The 18,834-nt window shown below is 44.7% G+C and overlaps 1 protein-coding gene across 4 annotated transcripts; it reads left to right on the plus strand.

The window, feature by feature from the left end:
- The first annotated feature begins 32 nt into the window (after positions 1-32).
- PAX9 (paired box 9) lies at positions 33-18,573 on the plus strand. 4 transcript variants are annotated; one of them, XM_059849936.1, is made up of 4 exons: positions 33-286; positions 1,228-1,854; positions 4,121-4,260; positions 17,975-18,573. In XM_059849936.1, the coding sequence occupies exons 1-4, from the start codon at positions 283-285 to the stop codon at positions 18,227-18,229; spliced, it is 1,026 nt and encodes a 341-aa protein (XP_059705919.1). In that variant the 5' UTR covers positions 33-282; the 3' UTR covers positions 18,230-18,573. The 4 variants fall into 4 exon arrangements, with proteins under 4 accessions (XP_059705919.1, XP_059705920.1, XP_059705921.1 ...); XM_059849937.1 differs by lacking the exon at positions 17,975-18,573 and adding an exon at positions 9,133-9,339 and having other exon boundaries at positions 4,118-4,260; XM_059849938.1 differs by lacking the exon at positions 17,975-18,573 and adding an exon at positions 9,133-9,339.
- The last annotated feature ends 261 nt before the right edge of the window (positions 18,574-18,834 follow it).

Here is an 18,834-nt window from a genome sequence, read left to right on the forward strand (position 1 = left end):
CCGCCCCGGGGGCGGGCTCGGGAGGGCGGTGGGCCACGGGCCCGGCCCAGCCCGGCCCTGCCCACGCTGCCCTGAGGTTGAAATGCAGAAGTCAAGGCTCTCTTGTCGGGATGTAGATTTCCTTGTAGTTCTTTTCTTCCTCACGCTACTGTTCCCTCCTCAGCGGAGATCAGAGAGGCTCGGGGCCAGTGCGGCCAGGAGCGCAGGAGGCCGGGAGTCGGTTCCCGGGCATAGGGATCCGTTGGGATTTAGGGCCGGCCTCGAGGTGTCCCGCTCAGAGGAATGGGTAAGTGGCCGGGAGCAGCAGGAGGGTTCAAGTGCTGTCAAGAGAGGGGGAGCACCCGTGCGCAGTCATCTGCCACCGCCGCGGCTCCCTTATTGACTTTGCTCGTGTTCCTACAAGTTGTAAGAACATGTTGAGGGTCAGGAGCAGGGGAGAGAGAGAGCTAATGACTAGACGGCTTGTTATTAGTGTTATTAGGCGAGTGCGAGGCAGGATCGCAGCCCAGCGGATGGCTGGAGCCCGTGACACGTTGTATATTATTCCTGACACCGATCGTAGCAGTTAACATTTTAACACGCTTGTTTTACAGCCCAGTGTAATCGTGCTGTTAAGCGAAAGGCGCTAACAGCACCAGGAACGGTCTTTAAAAAGTTAGTCCCGACTCAGAAGCACCGCGCTGCCCTCGTCTCTCCCAAGATGTAAAAGAATTTCCTCAACTACTTTGCCTTCCTCCCCCTCCCCCACGCCTTAGAAGATGTTTTTCTTTTCTTTTTGTTTTCTTCGCGTTCCTTTTTCCTGTGGCAATAAAGCTGACTTGTCTGTTGGGGCGATCTCATTTTTCATCTCTGGAATGTGCTTATTTTTGGGAATATGCTTGATGCACAGTCCGGAGAGCTCCGACATTTGTTGCCACGGATTTATCTTTGTTTCTGTCTTTTCGTTTTTCTTTCTTTCTCTCTCTCTCTCTCTCTCTTTTTTTTTTTCCCTTTCTTTTCTTTTCTTTTCTTTTTTTTTTTTTAAACCTCTCATTTCCCTTCCTCACTTTCCTTTGCTTCCTTCAGTCTCGGGGGCATCCCACTATTATAAAGAAGCGTGCGTGGAGTTACGGGGAGGGGGGGGGTCGTCCCTGTCTGTGACATCTGTCTGTGATGAGGAGCAGCTCAGACGCCCCCTTCTGTGCCGTCCGCCGTGTCCGACGGCTGTGTTTGTGCATTTGCTTGCAGAACCTGCCTTCGGGGAAGTGAACCAGCTCGGGGGGGTGTTTGTCAACGGGAGACCCCTGCCCAATGCCATCAGGCTGCGGATTGTGGAACTGGCGCAACTGGGTATCCGGCCGTGTGACATCAGCCGGCAGCTCCGCGTTTCCCACGGCTGTGTCAGCAAAATCCTGGCTCGCTACAACGAGACCGGCTCCATCCTACCGGGGGCTATCGGCGGCAGCAAGCCTCGGGTCACCACTCCCACGGTGGTCAAACATATCCGGACCTACAAACAAAGGGATCCGGGCATCTTCGCCTGGGAGATCCGGGATCGCCTGCTGGCCGATGGCGTGTGTGACAAGTACAACGTGCCGTCGGTCAGCTCCATCAGCCGCATCCTCCGGAACAAAATCGGGAACCTGTCTCAGCAGAGTCACTACGAGTCTTACAAGCAGCACCAGCCGCCCCCACAGCCTGCTCTGTCCTACAACCACATCTACCCCTACCCCAGCCCCATCGCTGCAGCAGGAGCCAAGGTGTCCACCCCTCCCGGGGTGCCGGCGATCCCCAGCACCATGGCCATGCCCAGGACGTGGCCGTCCTCTCACTCGGTGACGGACATCCTGGGGATCCGGTCCATCACAGACCAAGGTGAGAAATGGGGAGAGCCAGGGCCACCAAGGCAGCCAAACAGGGCCGGAGGGGTTCGGTCCCCTGTTCCTGGGTTCTTTCCTCTCCGAGGGTCGGAAGGTGGTTTCGTTGTTTGATTCGGGAAAGCCCTGGCTTCTTCCCCGGCGCGGGCAGGGCGCTGAGCTTACTGGAGGATGCGTCTCGGAACGTGGGCAGACAGAAGGGCCAGGGTGAGCTGCAGGCGGACCAGCAAACAGAACACATCGGCCGTCACCTCCGCCTCTCTGACCCGGGAGGTGGGATCCTGGCCGGAGGGAACGGCCCGGGGTGCGGCGGCACCAGGACGCACTCGGTCCCGTTCACGGTCCCGACCGAGGCTCGCTGCCGCGCTCCGGTCACGGGCACTGCCTTGGCGTTACTGAGAAGTCAATTTTCTGTAGTTTTCGCAATCAGGCCAAATTTGCTTCGGCAGGAAGTTCAAATGTCATCTAATTGCTTTCATTCTGATGGTGTATTTTCCTCCGAAGCGGTGGTCTACGAAACCCAAAGGCCCAGGATTTGCCTCTTTTATCCCTTTCACATTCTTTCGGTTCCTCCGCCTGGAAACAGTGTCGCGTCTCCCAGCCGCTCGCTAGCAAGGGACATTTTTTTCCATTTCGGTCTCTGCCAGTGAACTAACAGCGAAACTAACAGCGTAACTCAAAAGTGTCACTGAAAACAACAGTCCAAAATAACCTTTGCATACAGCTATCTCTGTGTCCCATTCTTCTCTCAGTATTAGTGGAGAGGTGGGAGCTGTGATCTCTGTTTTCACTGCCTTTTTAACAGCAACAATCCATTTCTACCAGCATTTCAAATGCAAAATGATCCTTTAGCATTGCAGAATAATTTTCTTCTTATTTAATCAGAAAGGTGATATTTTTTTCAAGCAACACATACGCAAGCATGAGCGTGGTCTTCTTATAAGTATACATGCAAAAAATGTAAGTTTGTTCTTCTTTGCCCTTCATGATATAAACTTTATCCTAGTCCTCACTGGCACAAACAAATGTGCTTGTTTCTGAGTCGACTTTAACAAATACACGCCTGGCAATCTCTGAGGCAATCTAGGGGTCGTGTTGGCAATGAACATTGAAAAGAATGAGAGCATTACAATCACAAGAGATTTTTTTTTTTTTTTTTTTAAGTGAGTTACTCCTTTATTAGCACCACGTTGGCAGGCAGGCCTCTAACGGTGCGGGGTGCCTCGGTATCTGTCCCTTCTCCCTCAGCCCCCGCAGCTGCACACATCTTTCTGCAGTGTGAAATCTCCCCCCTCCCCTTCCCGTCAGAGGGTCGGGGCTGCGGAGTGGCCGATGCCGCAGATGGGGGCTGCTCGCCCTTGATTTATAGGGTAAACTGACCTTGCTGACACGGAAAGGAAGCCCCTATTCATGGGAAAGTGTGAGATCAGCAGAAAAGGGCGCTCGCCGAGGGAGCTCAATTTCTTAAGACAACTTCAGATTTGTGCCTTTCCCCAGCACGGCGAGGGGCCGGGCGAGGTGGTGTCGCAGGAAAGCCCCCTCCCACGGCGACTCCGATGTGGCCGGGCGCGGGGCTCGGGGCAGGGCTCCCCCTACTCCTCCCCTGGCTCCCCGATGCGGGAATTTGGCCGTTCGAGGAATTTGTCCGCCAGCAAAACATCCCGGTATGCCCATGGCGCGGCTGATAGGCATGTAAATAATAGGGCTATTACTTCTTTTCCTCCCAGCTTTCTTATCTTCCTCCTTTTATTTCCCTATTTTAAAAATATATTTGTTTACTTTTATGTTTCATTTTCTTTTTCTCCCAAAAAGTGTTTGGAGCCCAGTTCATCTGCAGGCGTGTCAGGTCTATTTGTAACACGGAGTATCGTTTCTCCTCTGACTCACAAATACACACACGGCGGTTGCCGTAAATACCCCTTAGGAGATTCAGGGGGATGAATGCGGGGCGGCAGCTCTGTCCTGCCAGTGCGGGGACGTGGGGACGAGCGAGCCAGCCCCCTCTGGGCTGGGTTGCTGATCTCTGTCACAGGTTTCACGGAGGGAGCTGACTCCCTTCTGCCCACGAATCACCCTCTCAAGGAGCTTCCAGGAGCTTCAGCGAGGTGTGGGGGGCGAGGGTCCGGCTTCCCCTTAGCTCTGCCCCACAGACTGCCTTCCATGGGGAGAGGGAGCCGTCTCCATCCCGAAGCAAAGCCATCCCCATCTCCGATCCCAGCCTCTGCCTCTAACTCCCTCTCTCCCGCTCCTTTGTTTTCCAGCAGTGAATGACACTTCGCCTTACCCCAGCCCCAAGGTGGAGGAATGGAGCAGCTTGGGCCGAAACAGCTTCCACCCGCCGACCCAGCATGCCGTGAACGGGTTGGAGAAGAGCTCCCTTGAGCAGGAGGCCAAGTACAGTCAGGTAAAGAGAGAGGCGGGGGGCGGGCAGTGATGCACAGGGCTCCTGAGCTCGGCCGCGGGCTACCGTCCTCTGTTTGGAGCCGGTGCCGGACTCTCTTCGGTTTTGGTTTGCAAGGACGGGCGGGAAAAAAAGCCTGGCTCTCTTCGCTCCTCTCTCCGCTTCCTCCCCCGGCCTGGCGGCCGCGGCGCCCAGCTCCCCCATCCCGCCTTGCTGCCGGCGGGCGGAGGGCTGGCGGGGAGGCAGCGATCGCGGCCCGGGCCCGGGGCTGCCCCCGCCCCGCCCGCCCAGCGGGCGCCCGAGACCCGCCGCCACCGACCCCCGCCCCGGCCGGGCCAGCGGGCACGGCCCGCCGCCGCCTCCGCCCGTACAGCCGCGTCTTACTCCGTCCGCAGCGTGCTCTGTAGTCAGGGGAATAATTTGAAAATGAGATGTAATTGCTTCCTACATTAAGCATTTTTAAACGCTTAAGTAGACGGCGAATTTCCTACGTTTTAATTACAACACAATATAACTGTTACTTAATAAATCTCTGTCTAAATCTTTGTACTTGCTAATCATGTCCCGTGCCAGGAGAAAAGCTATAAAAGGCTCAACTGTTACTCGTTGGGAAAGCGCAGGTTTTGAAAACATTTTTTCCGTGTGATGGAAACATTTCAAAATGCATCAGAGGTCTCTCAGACACACTGACTTCCCGGCCACGCACTTATTGTACTTAGAACCAAGTCGGAGAAAACCCACAATCGCTGTTTAGCATTTTTCCCGTTCAAAGACAGAGGTTTCGGATGTATTTTTTGAGTTCTGTGTCTGGTTTTAGATCCATGTAGAGGAGACTTTTGTAGCTCGTGTTTGGTGGTGAGAGTAGCTGAATGAGACTCTCACATTAAAGATGTGGAGCACAAACTGCGGGAATGCTTGCAAAGAGCGGGCAGAGTGGGAAATACCCTAGATCCCGATAGTGAAGAGCTACTTCATTACATATATTGCCTTTTAAACAGTACACCACCCTCAATGCTGTCCTATCTGTTTTGGTTTTCTATTATCCCATTATTATTATGTTCATTTCATAACACAAATAGTGTGTGCTGTAGTGTAGCCATATGGTTAAAGATAGAATTAGACTTAGATTTAGCGTTATCACTCCTTCTACAATTCTCTTTAAAGACTAGAGTAAGCAGTAACAGTCTTGCTAAACGATAGTAGATATAGCTTGTCACTACTCAGTAAGAGCAGTTGTACTGTGGCTTCATTGTTTTAGGTTCCAGGCTGGGCCTTCTGCACGCAGTCCTGCTGAACTATTCACAGGATCTTGTTCATAGGCTATAAACCATGGCCTCTGATGGATCTCATTTGCTTCAACAGATGTGTTGAGAAACAGTGTTTTATAAATTGAGTTATTTTCAATGCTGGTTTGGAAACTATTTTTTACTTTTTTTTATTTTTTTCTTTTCAATATTTATGATTTCATCTTCATAATATATAACTGTTCTACTGTCGATATCAGTTTGACTTTAAAGTTTTGTTCAACCTGAAACATCACCTGATAAATGCTATTTAAACATACTTGCTATTTAAAATTTGAGAAAATTGCTATTAATAAAATGGAATTCATTTATCCAAATAATTTGTCCAGAGAGTTTCAAAGGGCAGAAAAGCCATATTCAGAACCCCGCTCTCTAAAGGAAGATATAGAGGAGGCTCTTCCCAGATTCTTCCCCGTAATAATATAGGTAATCAGAATTTGGTTTTGGAAAGTTCTAACACATAGACCAGTCTATTAATATAGTATTCAGAATTGTTATCCAGAGAATTAATTTGAATGTTCATTAATTGATTTGTCTGTCATAAGTTCACTACCTTGCTAATTAAGAATATGTTAAAAAAATCATGCTAAATAAGGATGGGAAAATGTGATTATTTGCAGTTTTTGCCACATTCCTTTTGCCAAAATATTTATTTCAGACAGTGTGAAGTGAAGTTTATGAACCAAATTCCTGCTGCAAATAGTGCTGACTTACTGTCCTTTCGTGAAGTGCAGTGAGTCTGGAGTTACAGCCTGTGACAGTAAAGACAAAATTCTCTGACATCATGGGATCCACAGTGTCTTGTAATATGTATGGTTTTGGGTGTAAAGAGATGAGCAGGGGATATGAGAGAATGTTGGTTCATTTGTGAATCTAGCAGGGGTGTATCTGGACTGGTGGGAAAATGGGGAAGTCTCAGAGATAATTAATATGCCAGAAGGACTGTGGTGAAATAGGTTCTGTCGTTGTACTTCGGGGTAATTGCTATTTCCTTATCTCTTTTGGGCAAAGCTTGTTACAAAGACTCTTAAGAGTCTTAAGGAGGCAGACATCAGATTTCCCCCAGAGAAGTGATTGTTCTGTGATGTTCCAATTTTATGTCTGTATAATCAAAATCAGAGGTGCCTACAAGAGGAGGGAATCAAGTGTGGATGTTTAACTTAGGCTTCCCAATTTCACCACAGGAGCAGAGGAAATGTGCTCTGAAGCACATTAACAATGGATTTTGTGTGAGTGATGGCTAATTCTGCATTTCCAGCAAATATCATCTACGTATTTAAGCATCACCGACATCCAAAGTTCACCTGTCCATAGCTTGCAAATAGCTCCATAACTACTAGGAAAGTGAAGGACTTGTCCCTCACCCTTAATCATGGAAGATAATATTTTGCTTCTCAAGAAATCCCCTGGAAAATACCTCTGTGTGAGAAAGACCAGAAAAATTGAGACCAAAGAATAAGGTCTTGTGTACTTTTACAGTAAATTTATTTGATCACTTATTTTAAATTATATACATTTATTTTAAGACATGGGATACTGCAGGCTTTTTGTAGGCAAAACTCTTATCGACATCCCAGACTTTTCAGGCAGAAGCCAAGGCTGACCTCTCCAATCGATTCCAATGGCTACATTTCAGCCCTTGTCCCACACATCAGTGGGAATTCACCCACAAAAAAGGCAGGAAGACTTCACATTTTTGCCTTGACAATATGCAGTCACACTAGTTTAACGTGAAACTGAGCCTCTGGATGTAGGACATTTTTCATTTTCTGTATTATGGATTTCCTGGGGCTTTTGTTTGCAATGTTGTTCATATTTGGGTTTCGGGAGTTGAAAGCTCAGCCTGGCAGACTGTGATTTTGTACAAAACATTCCACAGGAAACCAAAAGATGCCATGTCAAGTTTCTATTCAGTTTTAATTACCTGATGTCCCAGGTTGTCGTTTATACATAAGCAGTTGCATAATTTTCCTGGTGTATCACACTCACAGATTTGTCATATGGCTTTCAAGCAGGGTGGCTGTGAATCAGAGAAGCTGAAAAGGAAAATAGATTTTTCCAAGAGTTTGACAGCATTGTGTCATACACGTTTCATAGAGAGCTCAGTTATATTGCATTATTTACCTAGGGAGGCACATTCAGTGTGGTGTTCAGGTGCTTCTACAGATAATTATGCTATTGTTACAAAGGATGAATATTCTGAGTATTTTCTTTGCATTGACTACTGCATTAAGAAAAAATAGCTGAAATGACTGCAATATGAATACATTTGTAAACTGCATTTGAAACCAAAACACTTAATAAACATGTACTATATTTAAAATGCAGATCTCAGACATCTGATGCTTGTGACTTGCTGGGCTAACATCATAGATGTTCAAAGTGAAAAAAAGGTTGTGATCTGTAATTACACATGCATGAGAATGAAGAAGACCTGACATATGTCTGTATGATTTGCTGAGAGGCAAATAGCTTGGAAATAATTTCTTTTCAGAATGACTTTCTGTGTGCATTGCAGGAAGCAGATGTGCATATTGCCAAAGGGAGCTGATACTCGTTAATGGGAAAAAGCTTGTAACTGGGGGCTCTGAGAGCAAGCTCCCTCCTGGAAATGGTGTGCCCTTTGGAGGCCTCATCCCAAACCTACTGGAGCTACAGAAAACACTCTTCCTAACTCAGAGGGGTTTGTGAATGTAGTTTGAGTGGTCTTCCTCTGACACACTGGCTAAACCCCTAGGCAGCAACTACCTCAGGTCTGTCTCAGCTGAGCTTCCTCAGCTGTTAGGGGATTGAGTTTTTGGCATTGCTGGGATATCACTCCCTGTCCCTCGGCTGCCTTCTGACCGGGGCCGTGAGCTCTGTGTGCTGCAAGCACATCAAGGGAAGGCTCCATTTTAGGGCAAGTGATTGCAAATGTAGGTGCAACTCTGGACAATAACTTGCACAAAAAATGTAGGTAATGTAAACATTTAGTTCCTGATCTTTCATTTATAGATGAACAATGGACAAAGTGTATTTGGTGGCTGTGCATCTGTAACTGTATCTGCAGTGCTTAGAAGCCACAACACAGGGTAACTTATTTGGGGAGAATGTTAAAAAACGAAGCCGTAAATATTATGGACAATTACATGGTCCTCCTACATACATGATTTACTGAAAAAATTAATGAGCAAATTACTTATTTGGCATTTTATAAATCCAGGCAGTTGGATTCCTGCTATGGGTCTGTGCAAAATCCATCAATGACAAAGGTCTGGACCTGCTGCTCTTCAGTCATACCCAGGCAGCAGGGGGGTGAAGCTGTGAAGGAGAGGCGTTTATTTGCTTTCTTGCCCTAGTACCCAGCAGCATTGCTAGCAGAGTCTGGAGCAAGGTTTCAGACCTTGGCTTGGAGACTGTCTGGTTCTGTCTCTCACTGTCTGGTTCACTCTCACTAGGATCTCCAGACCAGGCCTGTTATCAAAGCCTTGCCACTAAGACAGCTTGCTCAAGGTCTAGGCATCCTTGTCATTGCATGTTGTGGGTGAGGGGCATGAGCTGATCCCACTACATGCACCCGATTCCTCCCCAGGTGATCTGGATGGCACCCAATTCGAGCCCCATTTGTGAGACCTGCCTCTTACTGGCCACCTGCTTCCACGGCCAAAACACAGTGCCCTGTCCACCAACCCACATGGCTTCAGGGCACTGCACCCGGATGAAACTAATAAAGAAAGTCAGAGAGGTGAGTGAATGGTATGATGACACTCAAACTGCACTCTAAGCTCCTGCTGCTCAAAGGACCCCAACCCACCAGGAGGTCTGCTGTGACAAACATGATCAGGGACCATAAAGTGGGAGTGATGGGAGATATCTATCACAGCCAGGGAGCAGAGTGCCAGGAGCAGGGGTATTAGATGTGATTTGACCAGTTCAGTCTTGGTTCTTGCAGTAGATAGGCAAGTGTATAAAGACTGTATAGTGAGTTTGAATTTGTCTGTTGTGGCAATTTATCATCTTTTAGGATCTGCCCACACCCCTAGTAGTAACAACTGTAGGCATTTAACAATTGATGGGTTGTGGGTTCACCCTCCTTAGTGTACCAGCTTCCCAGTAACTGCCTCTGCAGCATCAGAGATTTGTTAGACGTTGGAGACTGCTGTTTTGGCTGTCCATGAAGAGAACAAGGTGAAGACTTTACCAGTTTGACCCCATATTTTCCTAGCTTCTAGACATGAAAATCCCTTTGAAGTGTCTATGTCCATAAGTCTCCTCCCTCAGTTTCATTTAAATAACAGCATATTGAAATTACAATATATTGCTAAGTATATAGTATTGAGAAGGCATTTTTCATAGAAACTTTCAGTAATACATTATGGTGTTAACTAACAGCATAGAAAAGAACAAATGTTTATTTCTTCCAGTGTATTTGCTTGTTTAGAGTCCATGTGTGCCCTGCCCAAATCCAGATTTTGCCAAAATACCAAGGGGGAATTATTGTGAAAATCTGTTCTAAAACTATGGGAATCTGTTGCTAATTCCAACTCAAAGGAGCTTGCTTATATGACACGATTTTTCCCCCTGTGCTTTCCTATTGTCCTCATAAGCCCCGGTATATCTCAGGAAGACTTAAGTTGTGTTTTTGTCATCAGAACCAGGCTTTGTACTTAAAGCAAGCAGAATTTGTTTTCACCCCACTTTGAAATAGTCTGGTTGTGAAGTTTGTTATAGTAGAACATACCCCAAGATCCAGCATCTTCACTGGAAAGGCAGTGACTCTGATTTATTTAATCCTTCTAAACCTGGTGTATGAAAGGGAAGCAACCATTCAGTGACAGTGCAGTCCTTGAGCTATAATCTACACTGGAGATGTTTAGGTGGACATATTAGTGTGTGCTTGGTGTGCTGTGGTAGATCTCACCTCACTGTGAAAGCTGTCTAAACCAATTGCACTTCTGAAGAAGCACTGGAAGCTCTTGCTCCCCGCTTCTTCCTCAGAATGTGCTTAGGTTTTACAGCAACCTCTGTCTGCCTTTTATCCACCATGCCTTTTTCTCCTCCCTCTCTTTTCCTCAGTTGTTTTTATAGTAGATTACTCAGTGTCAGAGAACGAGTGGTGTTTTTTTCCTTTTTTCCGTCCCCCGTCTTCCCCCCCTGCCCCCCCCTTTTTTTTTTCCCCTTTTCTTTTGTTTCTGCTGCAGTTTACTTTGGAAAAGACATAAAATGCCCCTGGCTCCTTCAGGAAAGCATTGGTGATGGTGTGTAAATTTGGGTTACTATTACTATTTCCAAAACTGGGGTTTTATTTCCCTGAAGAGGCTGAGATTTAAAACTGGATAAGAAAACATAATTTACAGTGATCTTGATGCATGTCCCAACTATAGCTAAAACATTCATTTGATATTATCTGGTTTCTGTGTTATTCACTGCAGCTGGGGATGGCTATAGGTAAAGGAAACAACTTTAAGTTAATAAAAAAGCACATTAAACATGGGGAATGGGATCTGCTCATTATGAAAGGGCTGAACTGTATTTTAGAAGGAAGTAGTGTGATTTTCTTATGCAGTACATTCTTGTGCATTGAATTTAATAATGGGAGAAATAGCTGCAAAGAAAATGGCATCTTTTAAAGAGACAATATAAAGGATTGGGTAGCTACCTACATTTGAAATCTTAGGGCACTTCAGCATATGAATAGGTCTGTTTTAAATGTGACATCAACTAGAGTACCAGCATTACTTTGCTCAACTCATAGTGAAAGAGAAATAGTGTAATTCTCCATTCTTGAAAGGTCTCTTTTCCAAATCACAGTCTTCTGGAAATCAACTCAGTTCATCTGAGCAACAGAGCAGCTATGTAAGCCCCATGCCCATGTGTTATTTTTAAAAGCTTCTCAATTCCAATGCATTATCACTGTTCACTCTTTCTTGAAAACAAAGGGAAATATTATATTTTATAATATTATATCAAATTAATATCTTACATACAAAATATTGCATCTTCTAAGTTTTTTTTGTATGTCAAAATTATTTAATGTCAGCGTCCTAATTTTTCAGAGTCTCATTTTCTGCTGATTGCAGTGAAATTAATAGAAAATCAAATCAGGAATATGTTCAATAAAATAAGTTAATTCATCTAAGAATATGGATATTTAGTCTAATATGAAATTATTTTTGTAAGAATATTTTCCATCACTATAAAAAGCAAACCATGATTTATTTGCAGGATTAACTCTGGCTAGGTTATTCAGATACACCTAGGCAATTTTATCTCATTTTTTCTTAAAAATATTTTTAATAAACAACGTTATCAAAAACTGGGGAAATTTATTCAGTGTTCACTTTTGCAACCCTTCTTTAGGTAATTGTGACTTACCTGTGCAGGCACATTAATTTTAGTGGAATACTGATCTGAATTGATTTGTGGTAGCATCATTTTTCTGTTGATCCTGTAGCACTGAATTGCAGCTTCGGAATTTAGCTCTAATTTAGTAATTGTAATTTATACAAAAATATTACTTAATTTTATCAATTTTAAAACCTAAAAAACCCTCCATTTTTATTACTTAGATAATTTAGTAATGCCATTTTCCTAAATGATATTTCTATTTTACGCCTGCTGCTGCCGTTTTACTTGGAAAATTTATTTGCTCTTCCCTAGGGATCCCATATGTTGGCTTGATTTATAAATCATATTTAACCTCCAATTATAAAGAGAGATTTAGCATGTTTGCTTCCTTCATGTTTGCACTTTGTGTTTGCTCCTCATCTTGTTGTCATAATCGTTTTAACTGATTATGTGCACGTCCCTAAAAATGAGATATCCTCTGGATTTTTATGCTGATTTGCTCTTCTGATTGAAGGGCTAGATATTGCTCCCTACTATGCTTTTTCTTGCTGTGGAAAGTACAACTGCTGCAATAGACTCTTTATGATTGTGTTTTCAGGCCATTTGGAAAAGAGTCATCATTTCCAGAAAATGTTTGAAGGTTTTCATTTTGAAAACCAGCAGCGAGAGGGTGTCTGTGTGTGCGCGGGGCTGCGGCAGCATCCCTGCAGAGAAAGCTGCTGCCAGCACTCCACTGTGCTCCCAGCTCCCGCTCCCAGCTCCTGCTCCCTGGTACCTCTGCTGGTTGGTTTCAGCGGCTCTCGGGAAGGGCTGTGCTGCGGGATCAAGGCAATGTGCTGAGCTTGCTGATCCAAGGGCAGGAAGGATTCATTCCATCCAAGCCAGTGTTAGAATTGCGAGATACAAACCAAAGCAGCAACCTTATTCACCAGAGGTGTGTCCCCTAAGCCGCGACACAGGCTGATGACTGCAGCAGGGGATTTTGGGCTGAGTCACTGTCCCAGCTCATTCGGGCTGCTGAATTAGGTAACTCGAACTTGAAGGCTATGCTGTTTCTCCAGAAACATTTTTTTAATAGTAATTTAGAATACTTCTGCAAAGCCTGCATTCTTAGTCCATGCAATACATGAACTATTTAATTAAATATTGTTGCAAATATATTACAATGGCCAAGTCATATAAATAAATAAAAATAAAAATAATAATTTACATTCTTTTGGCCACTGACTTTAGACTATAAAATTGAGGTGGCATCTGCCTGTGGCATCAAATCTGCTCTTGTTTGTATTCCCACAAAAACTGAAATGGGATCCTTTACATTATTGCCATTAATGATAGCTGACATAAATACCGATCTGTGATTTTGAATGGTACAATTCTGGGTCATTTTCTGAAATATTTAGAAGCAACATGGGAAGAGAACATGGGAGATGAACTTATTTTGATACTGAGAGAACACATATCTAGCAAGCAAAATTCAGAGAAGGAAAAGAATGAAACAAAATCATACAAATTCACTACAATATATGATTAGTATTTATACCATGAGGACCAAAAGTGAAATTTAGCTTGCATGTTTCTCTGGTTCTTCTGTGATCAAGGCAGAAGAAACCAACAACAGGTAGTTTGTCTGACATGGATTGACTGGGAAGTTTGTCCAGAAAGCTTGTACCCTTGTGTCTTCTTACCATGAAGGAGAGAGGAGGATGAAGCTCTGCAACACATTATACAAGCATAACCTTCAAAACAGATATCAAGATGTATATGGTGGTTACCTCTGGTTGTAAAAGAATTGTTCTGACTTTTAAGAGTCCAAGCAACTAACGGAAATTACTTATTTCGAAGACAGACATTCCCGCATTAGCTTGGTTCTAGACTTGCTTTTCATCCACTCACTCCCTCTGTGTTGCAAATCACAAACAGACTGAAAACAATGACAAAAAAAGTTGTCTCTAGTTAGTGTTGTATCTAAAGTGACCAAAACTAAAGATTCCATCTGTTAAAACTACTCAACCAACTCCTTTACTGGTGAAAATATGTGCAGGCTGCTTTTTTCAGCAGTACCATTTTGTGTGACCTAAAGCAAGGCTTTATGTCCACCCTGGTTTTGATGTCTCACCTCAATATTCCTTTTACTGTCACTGGCAGGTATCAGCAGCAACTTGGCAGAAAGGCACCAGACCCAACTTGTGATCCTGACCCAATTACTCTTTTTTTGCTGGTAGCTTTGCCAGAACAGGTTTAAATGAATTTGTGAGTTGGTGGGAGGTCATGTGTGCTGGGTTTCAAATGCAGCTCTCAAGTTTGGAAATACTTATTCCATCAGTTATCTGAAAATATTGATAGAAGCAGCAATTGAGAGCAAAGGTTCCTCTCTGATATTTGTAGGAGCCAGAAAGTAGGCACTTTCAAATGGGAACCCTTGCCTCTCACACAGCAGAGGTTCTTGTTCAGCTACAACTAAATGTTTGTTTGTTTGCTTAAAAAAATTAGATTTCCCTTGAAAAACGATGGTTCAAATTAAGAAAAAAATATTTATAAAACTTAAAAGTCAGGTTCAAGAACCTCTGCACTTAAAACAAATTCTTAGGGTTTTAAAAATCCATAAACACCATGGGGCTCTTGCACTCCTAATTATGAATGTTTAGATTTTCATGTTCATTTCCTCTGATTGAAATACTACAGGATGAATTATTCATCCAGTATATACAGGGTCGTGGAACTTAATCCTCTCCATTTATTTTAAGTGAATGTCATGTTTGTAAAAAGTGCCAGATTGACAGACAAGATTCAACCCTTCTGATAACCTACACTTTGTATCTGAGGCTGTTTGGAAATAAGAACACTTGTGTCAAGACTATTAGGTCAAGTCTTTCACAGATGAAAGTCAGAAATGAAAATTTGGGTGTTGGGTGTCTTTTTTTTGTTTGTTTGTTTTTGTTGTTGTTTGGGTTTTTTTGAGTAGCATACTTTAAAATCATAAAGAGTGAGATTTTCTCTATCCCCTCATCTTTTAATTCAGGTCAGAGGAAGCCTCTGACTGCTTTGTGGGTATGGCTCAAACCTTCCCTGAGGCAGAATTGCACTCTGTGCTGGGCCAGTTCCTACCCATCCCAGTGCTGCCTGCTTGGCTGAGGGCATCTGTGGCACCCACAGAATCATGGTTTTGAGTGGTAAAGCTTTGTAGCAGTGCGACAAAAACAAGAATGAATGATTCAACAGTTCAGTGAGGCAGTGATGACAGACAGCATTGGTGGCCTCTGACAGGTTGCAGCTGGTGGTCCCTACACAACTGTCTCCACATCCTGCCCTCAGCAGTCGGGGCAAGATCTTTCTGACATTCAGAATAGGCTATAAAAACAACAGCTTTCCCAACTTTACTTTGAATAAGAGTGTGTGGGTATGTGTTATGAATTATAGGTTGAAGACTTTGTGCCATAAGGCCACAGAGCATATGTGTGATTGGATCAAATATTTATCAACAAGCCTGTTGATAAAGCATTTATCAATAATGCCTGCATTAATGTGAGGTGTTCAGAAGCTCAGATTTGCCTCAGGTCTCACAAAGTCACCTGCTTATGGCTGCTGAGGAGCCTCTGGTGGCCTTGTGTGTAGGAGATGCAGTGGGCCAGGACGTGGGCTGGAACACTTGTGGACCAGCAAAGAGATGCCTTGTTGGCACATTGCCTGACACAGATCTACCCTGTACCTACTAACACGTCCTTCCCAAAGCCCAGCTAAGAGTTCACAAAAGATGAGAACTCATAATGAGGAATCCTGCTTAAAATGGGGCTTCCAGGCACAGCCTTGAGCCCACTGCTTGGTACCAGCCTCCTTGGGGGTGGGAAAGCCTGAGGAACAGGGTGGATTCACAGAGTCCAAAAAACCTCTTTTGAGGTCTGGAAGGTGAAGGTTTGTGCTGTCTCAACAGCTATGAGGCTTCAGGGATTTGTCCCATATATTTTCTCCTTCCAGCACCCACCCTTTCAGGGTTTCTGTACTCCTCTGTGCAGAATTTGTTTGGGTTGTGGCTCTTGATATCCCAGTGTTACAACCTGGCTTCAACAGTTCTACTGCACCTGTGCAAAGCTTTTTGTTGGTGCTTGCTACAAAAAACAGAGGTGCTCATTCTTGTTTCATGCTTGCACATTGGAAAAGCAGCTTTTTAGGGCCACACTTTTTATTTCCAGTAAATTCAATAACATAATTTTCCACGTGATTCAAGAATTTTACTGATTTGCAGTGCAATTATGTGCAGGTTTGTATTAATTAGCATTGTTGCAAACACTGATATTTAAAGCTGAGACTAAAGTGTAATTCTGAGTCACAGTAGGGGGCACGTAGTACAAGTTACTGGTCAGATCACATATTTGGATTTTTAAAAGAATAAGGCAAGTTCAGCTTCAACAAAGTATTTAATTATTTTGAATGACAATTATGTTGCTGCTGCAGCTCTAAGTTTTGTACTAATTAATATTCCTATTGGAAGCTTGTGGCCAGGATCCCATTGCTGTCTCCTGCTGCTTTAGATTGCTGTACAGGTTTATATTGATGGAGTCCAGCAGAATTACTGCTCTGTTTCCCAAATGACAATGAGAGGATAGTCTGGATTGTGGAACTGTGAGCTGTGACAGTGGAACTGTGAGGTGAATCATGAGCCTGAAAATAGGCCAGTGCCCTTTTTGAAGGTAAATGGTGGAAATCAGGCAGAAATTTAACAAGTGAAATGTTAACACCGTGTGAAGTTTTAGCAGGAAAAAAAGTCTGTTTCATTTTTTAGCTTTGCACTGTTCAGGTTGTGTCCAGTTGTACCATGTGATGATGCTACAGGATTTGATGAATCAATACTCTTCTTTCATATCCAGATAGGAAACATTTCTGAGAAAAAGTGCCACCACAAATCCTAAAACAGACACTACACAAATTGAAACTGAAGCAAGATAAATGATCTTGGTTTGTACCTGTTGCGCTGAAGAAACATTTATGGGTGTGAAATAAACCACCAAACACTTTTTAGTTGAATAAGGAGTCATTAATTGTGAAATCACAGCATAGCTGACTGAAGGACTCTCCCTTCTCTATTTAAATAGAAACCCTTCTTTCCAGCCAACAGAAGGACCTAGGAAAATAGCTTGCAGGAAAGGACCCAGCCCTGCAATTGTTTTGTGCACAGAAGCCCTATTGAAACCAGGAGAAGCTATGAGCAAAGAACATTTGCAAGTTTTTTATCCCAAGTATCTAGAAAACAGATTTTTGAAAGTCACCATCAATAATACTACTACCAAAGTTCTGACTCATGCTCTGAACAAACAGTTACCAAAGAGTTTAAGATGTTCCACCTTCCCCAGCTGCTGTTACCTCTTCACTCTGGGGAGTGCTGCTTTCAGATCTGTGCCCACACCTGCCCATGGCAGCTCAGGCTGAGCCCACCCTCCTTCGGGGCCAGGAGAGGAGAGGCACAGGGATGGGTCTGTCTCTCCTGCCACTGGGATGGCTGTGGTCACTGCACACCCAGCCTAAACTGCCCCAGCACTCCCCAGCAGGGCTTGCAACAGTGACCAACACTGTGTGAAATTTGGGAAAGGTAGGTAAATGCTGTAGTTCATCTACTCCAACCTGTGGAAATCATTGCCAAGTGCATCAAGGTGCTCAGTGAGAGAGAAGGGAGAGACTCATTACAAATCCCTCCAGTAGCTCCCAAGTGTAATGATTAGAAGCAAGCACGGGCTTTGAGGAGTCCATGAACAACAGCTTGCAGGAAGGTAGGCAGGTGTACAGGGGCCTTAGCAGTTCCTGCCCTGCTCTTGGTGTGTGTTTCCTCATCTTCTGCTGCTGGTCCTTGTCTGGAACAGGTTGTTGGGAGAGGTGTGAGAAGCACTGATCACAGTGGGGTAACTGGTCTTAAAAGTGAAGGGGCCACTGAGCCCATGAAATTCAGGGGAATGGTTATGGCTTTTTCTCTTGGTGTCCCTGCTGGTCCAAGTTTTGGCACAAAGCCCCAGCAGCATGTGAGGGCAGCTTATTTTACACCAGATCCAATGTGTCTTACTCTCTTAGAAATGCTTTTCCTTTCTCTCTCCTTCCAGGCAGCCAATGGCCTCCCAGCCGTCAGCAGTTTCGTGTCCGCGCCGGCCATGCCTCCCTACGCCACGCCGGCCCAAGTGTCACCTTACATGACGTACAGCGCCACTCCATCCGGCTACATGGCGAGCCACGGCTGGCAGCACGCCGGGGGCACCCCGCTGTCCCCTCACAGCTGCGACATCCCTGCCTCGCTGGCCTTCAAGGGCATGCAGACTGCCAGGGAGGGCAGCCACTCCGTCACGGCCTCCGCTCTCTGATGCAGGAGCTGCTCCAGGAGCACCCTGAGCTCGCCGGCTCCTCGGCCCCTGAGCCCGGCTCACGGACTGCTCTCTTCATGCTGGCCACACCTGGCATTTCTCCTCGTGACTTGTCTCCCCCAAGGCTTTTGGGATTAAAGAGCTGAAGACAACATCAGAAACTGAGAGGAGTGTGGTGTTGCGCTCTTAAAGACTTTGTGTCCCTCAAAGGGCTCGTGGAGCCTCGTTCCACTCTCTCCTGGTCAAACCACACATATTTATTCTTAATCATCACCAACTTTCTAAATGTGCAATTGTTACTAAGATTTGTGCAAAAATCAATAAAGAAAAATCACCACAGAAAATTCTGCTATGCCTTGAATCAGCAAAGGTGGCTAAATGGGAAGTGTTTGCCAAATGCCTAGAGAACAACCCTTTACTTGATGAGATTATACAATCCACTGTTATTATGAGGTCCTTTATTGTTGTTTTATTGGGTTTTGGTGATCAAATATAGAATGAAGGCAATAGGTGGCTTTCAGATTCTTCTGGCATGTTGCCATCGTCAGGCAATAGTAAGATCTTTGTGATTTTATCCATTTGTAAATAGAGGCTTTTGACAGCAT

This window comes from Haemorhous mexicanus, chromosome 6, assembly GCF_027477595.1.
Source record: "Haemorhous mexicanus isolate bHaeMex1 chromosome 6, bHaeMex1.pri, whole genome shotgun sequence".
Classification (NCBI taxonomy): Eukaryota; Metazoa; Chordata; class Aves; order Passeriformes; family Fringillidae; genus Haemorhous; species Haemorhous mexicanus.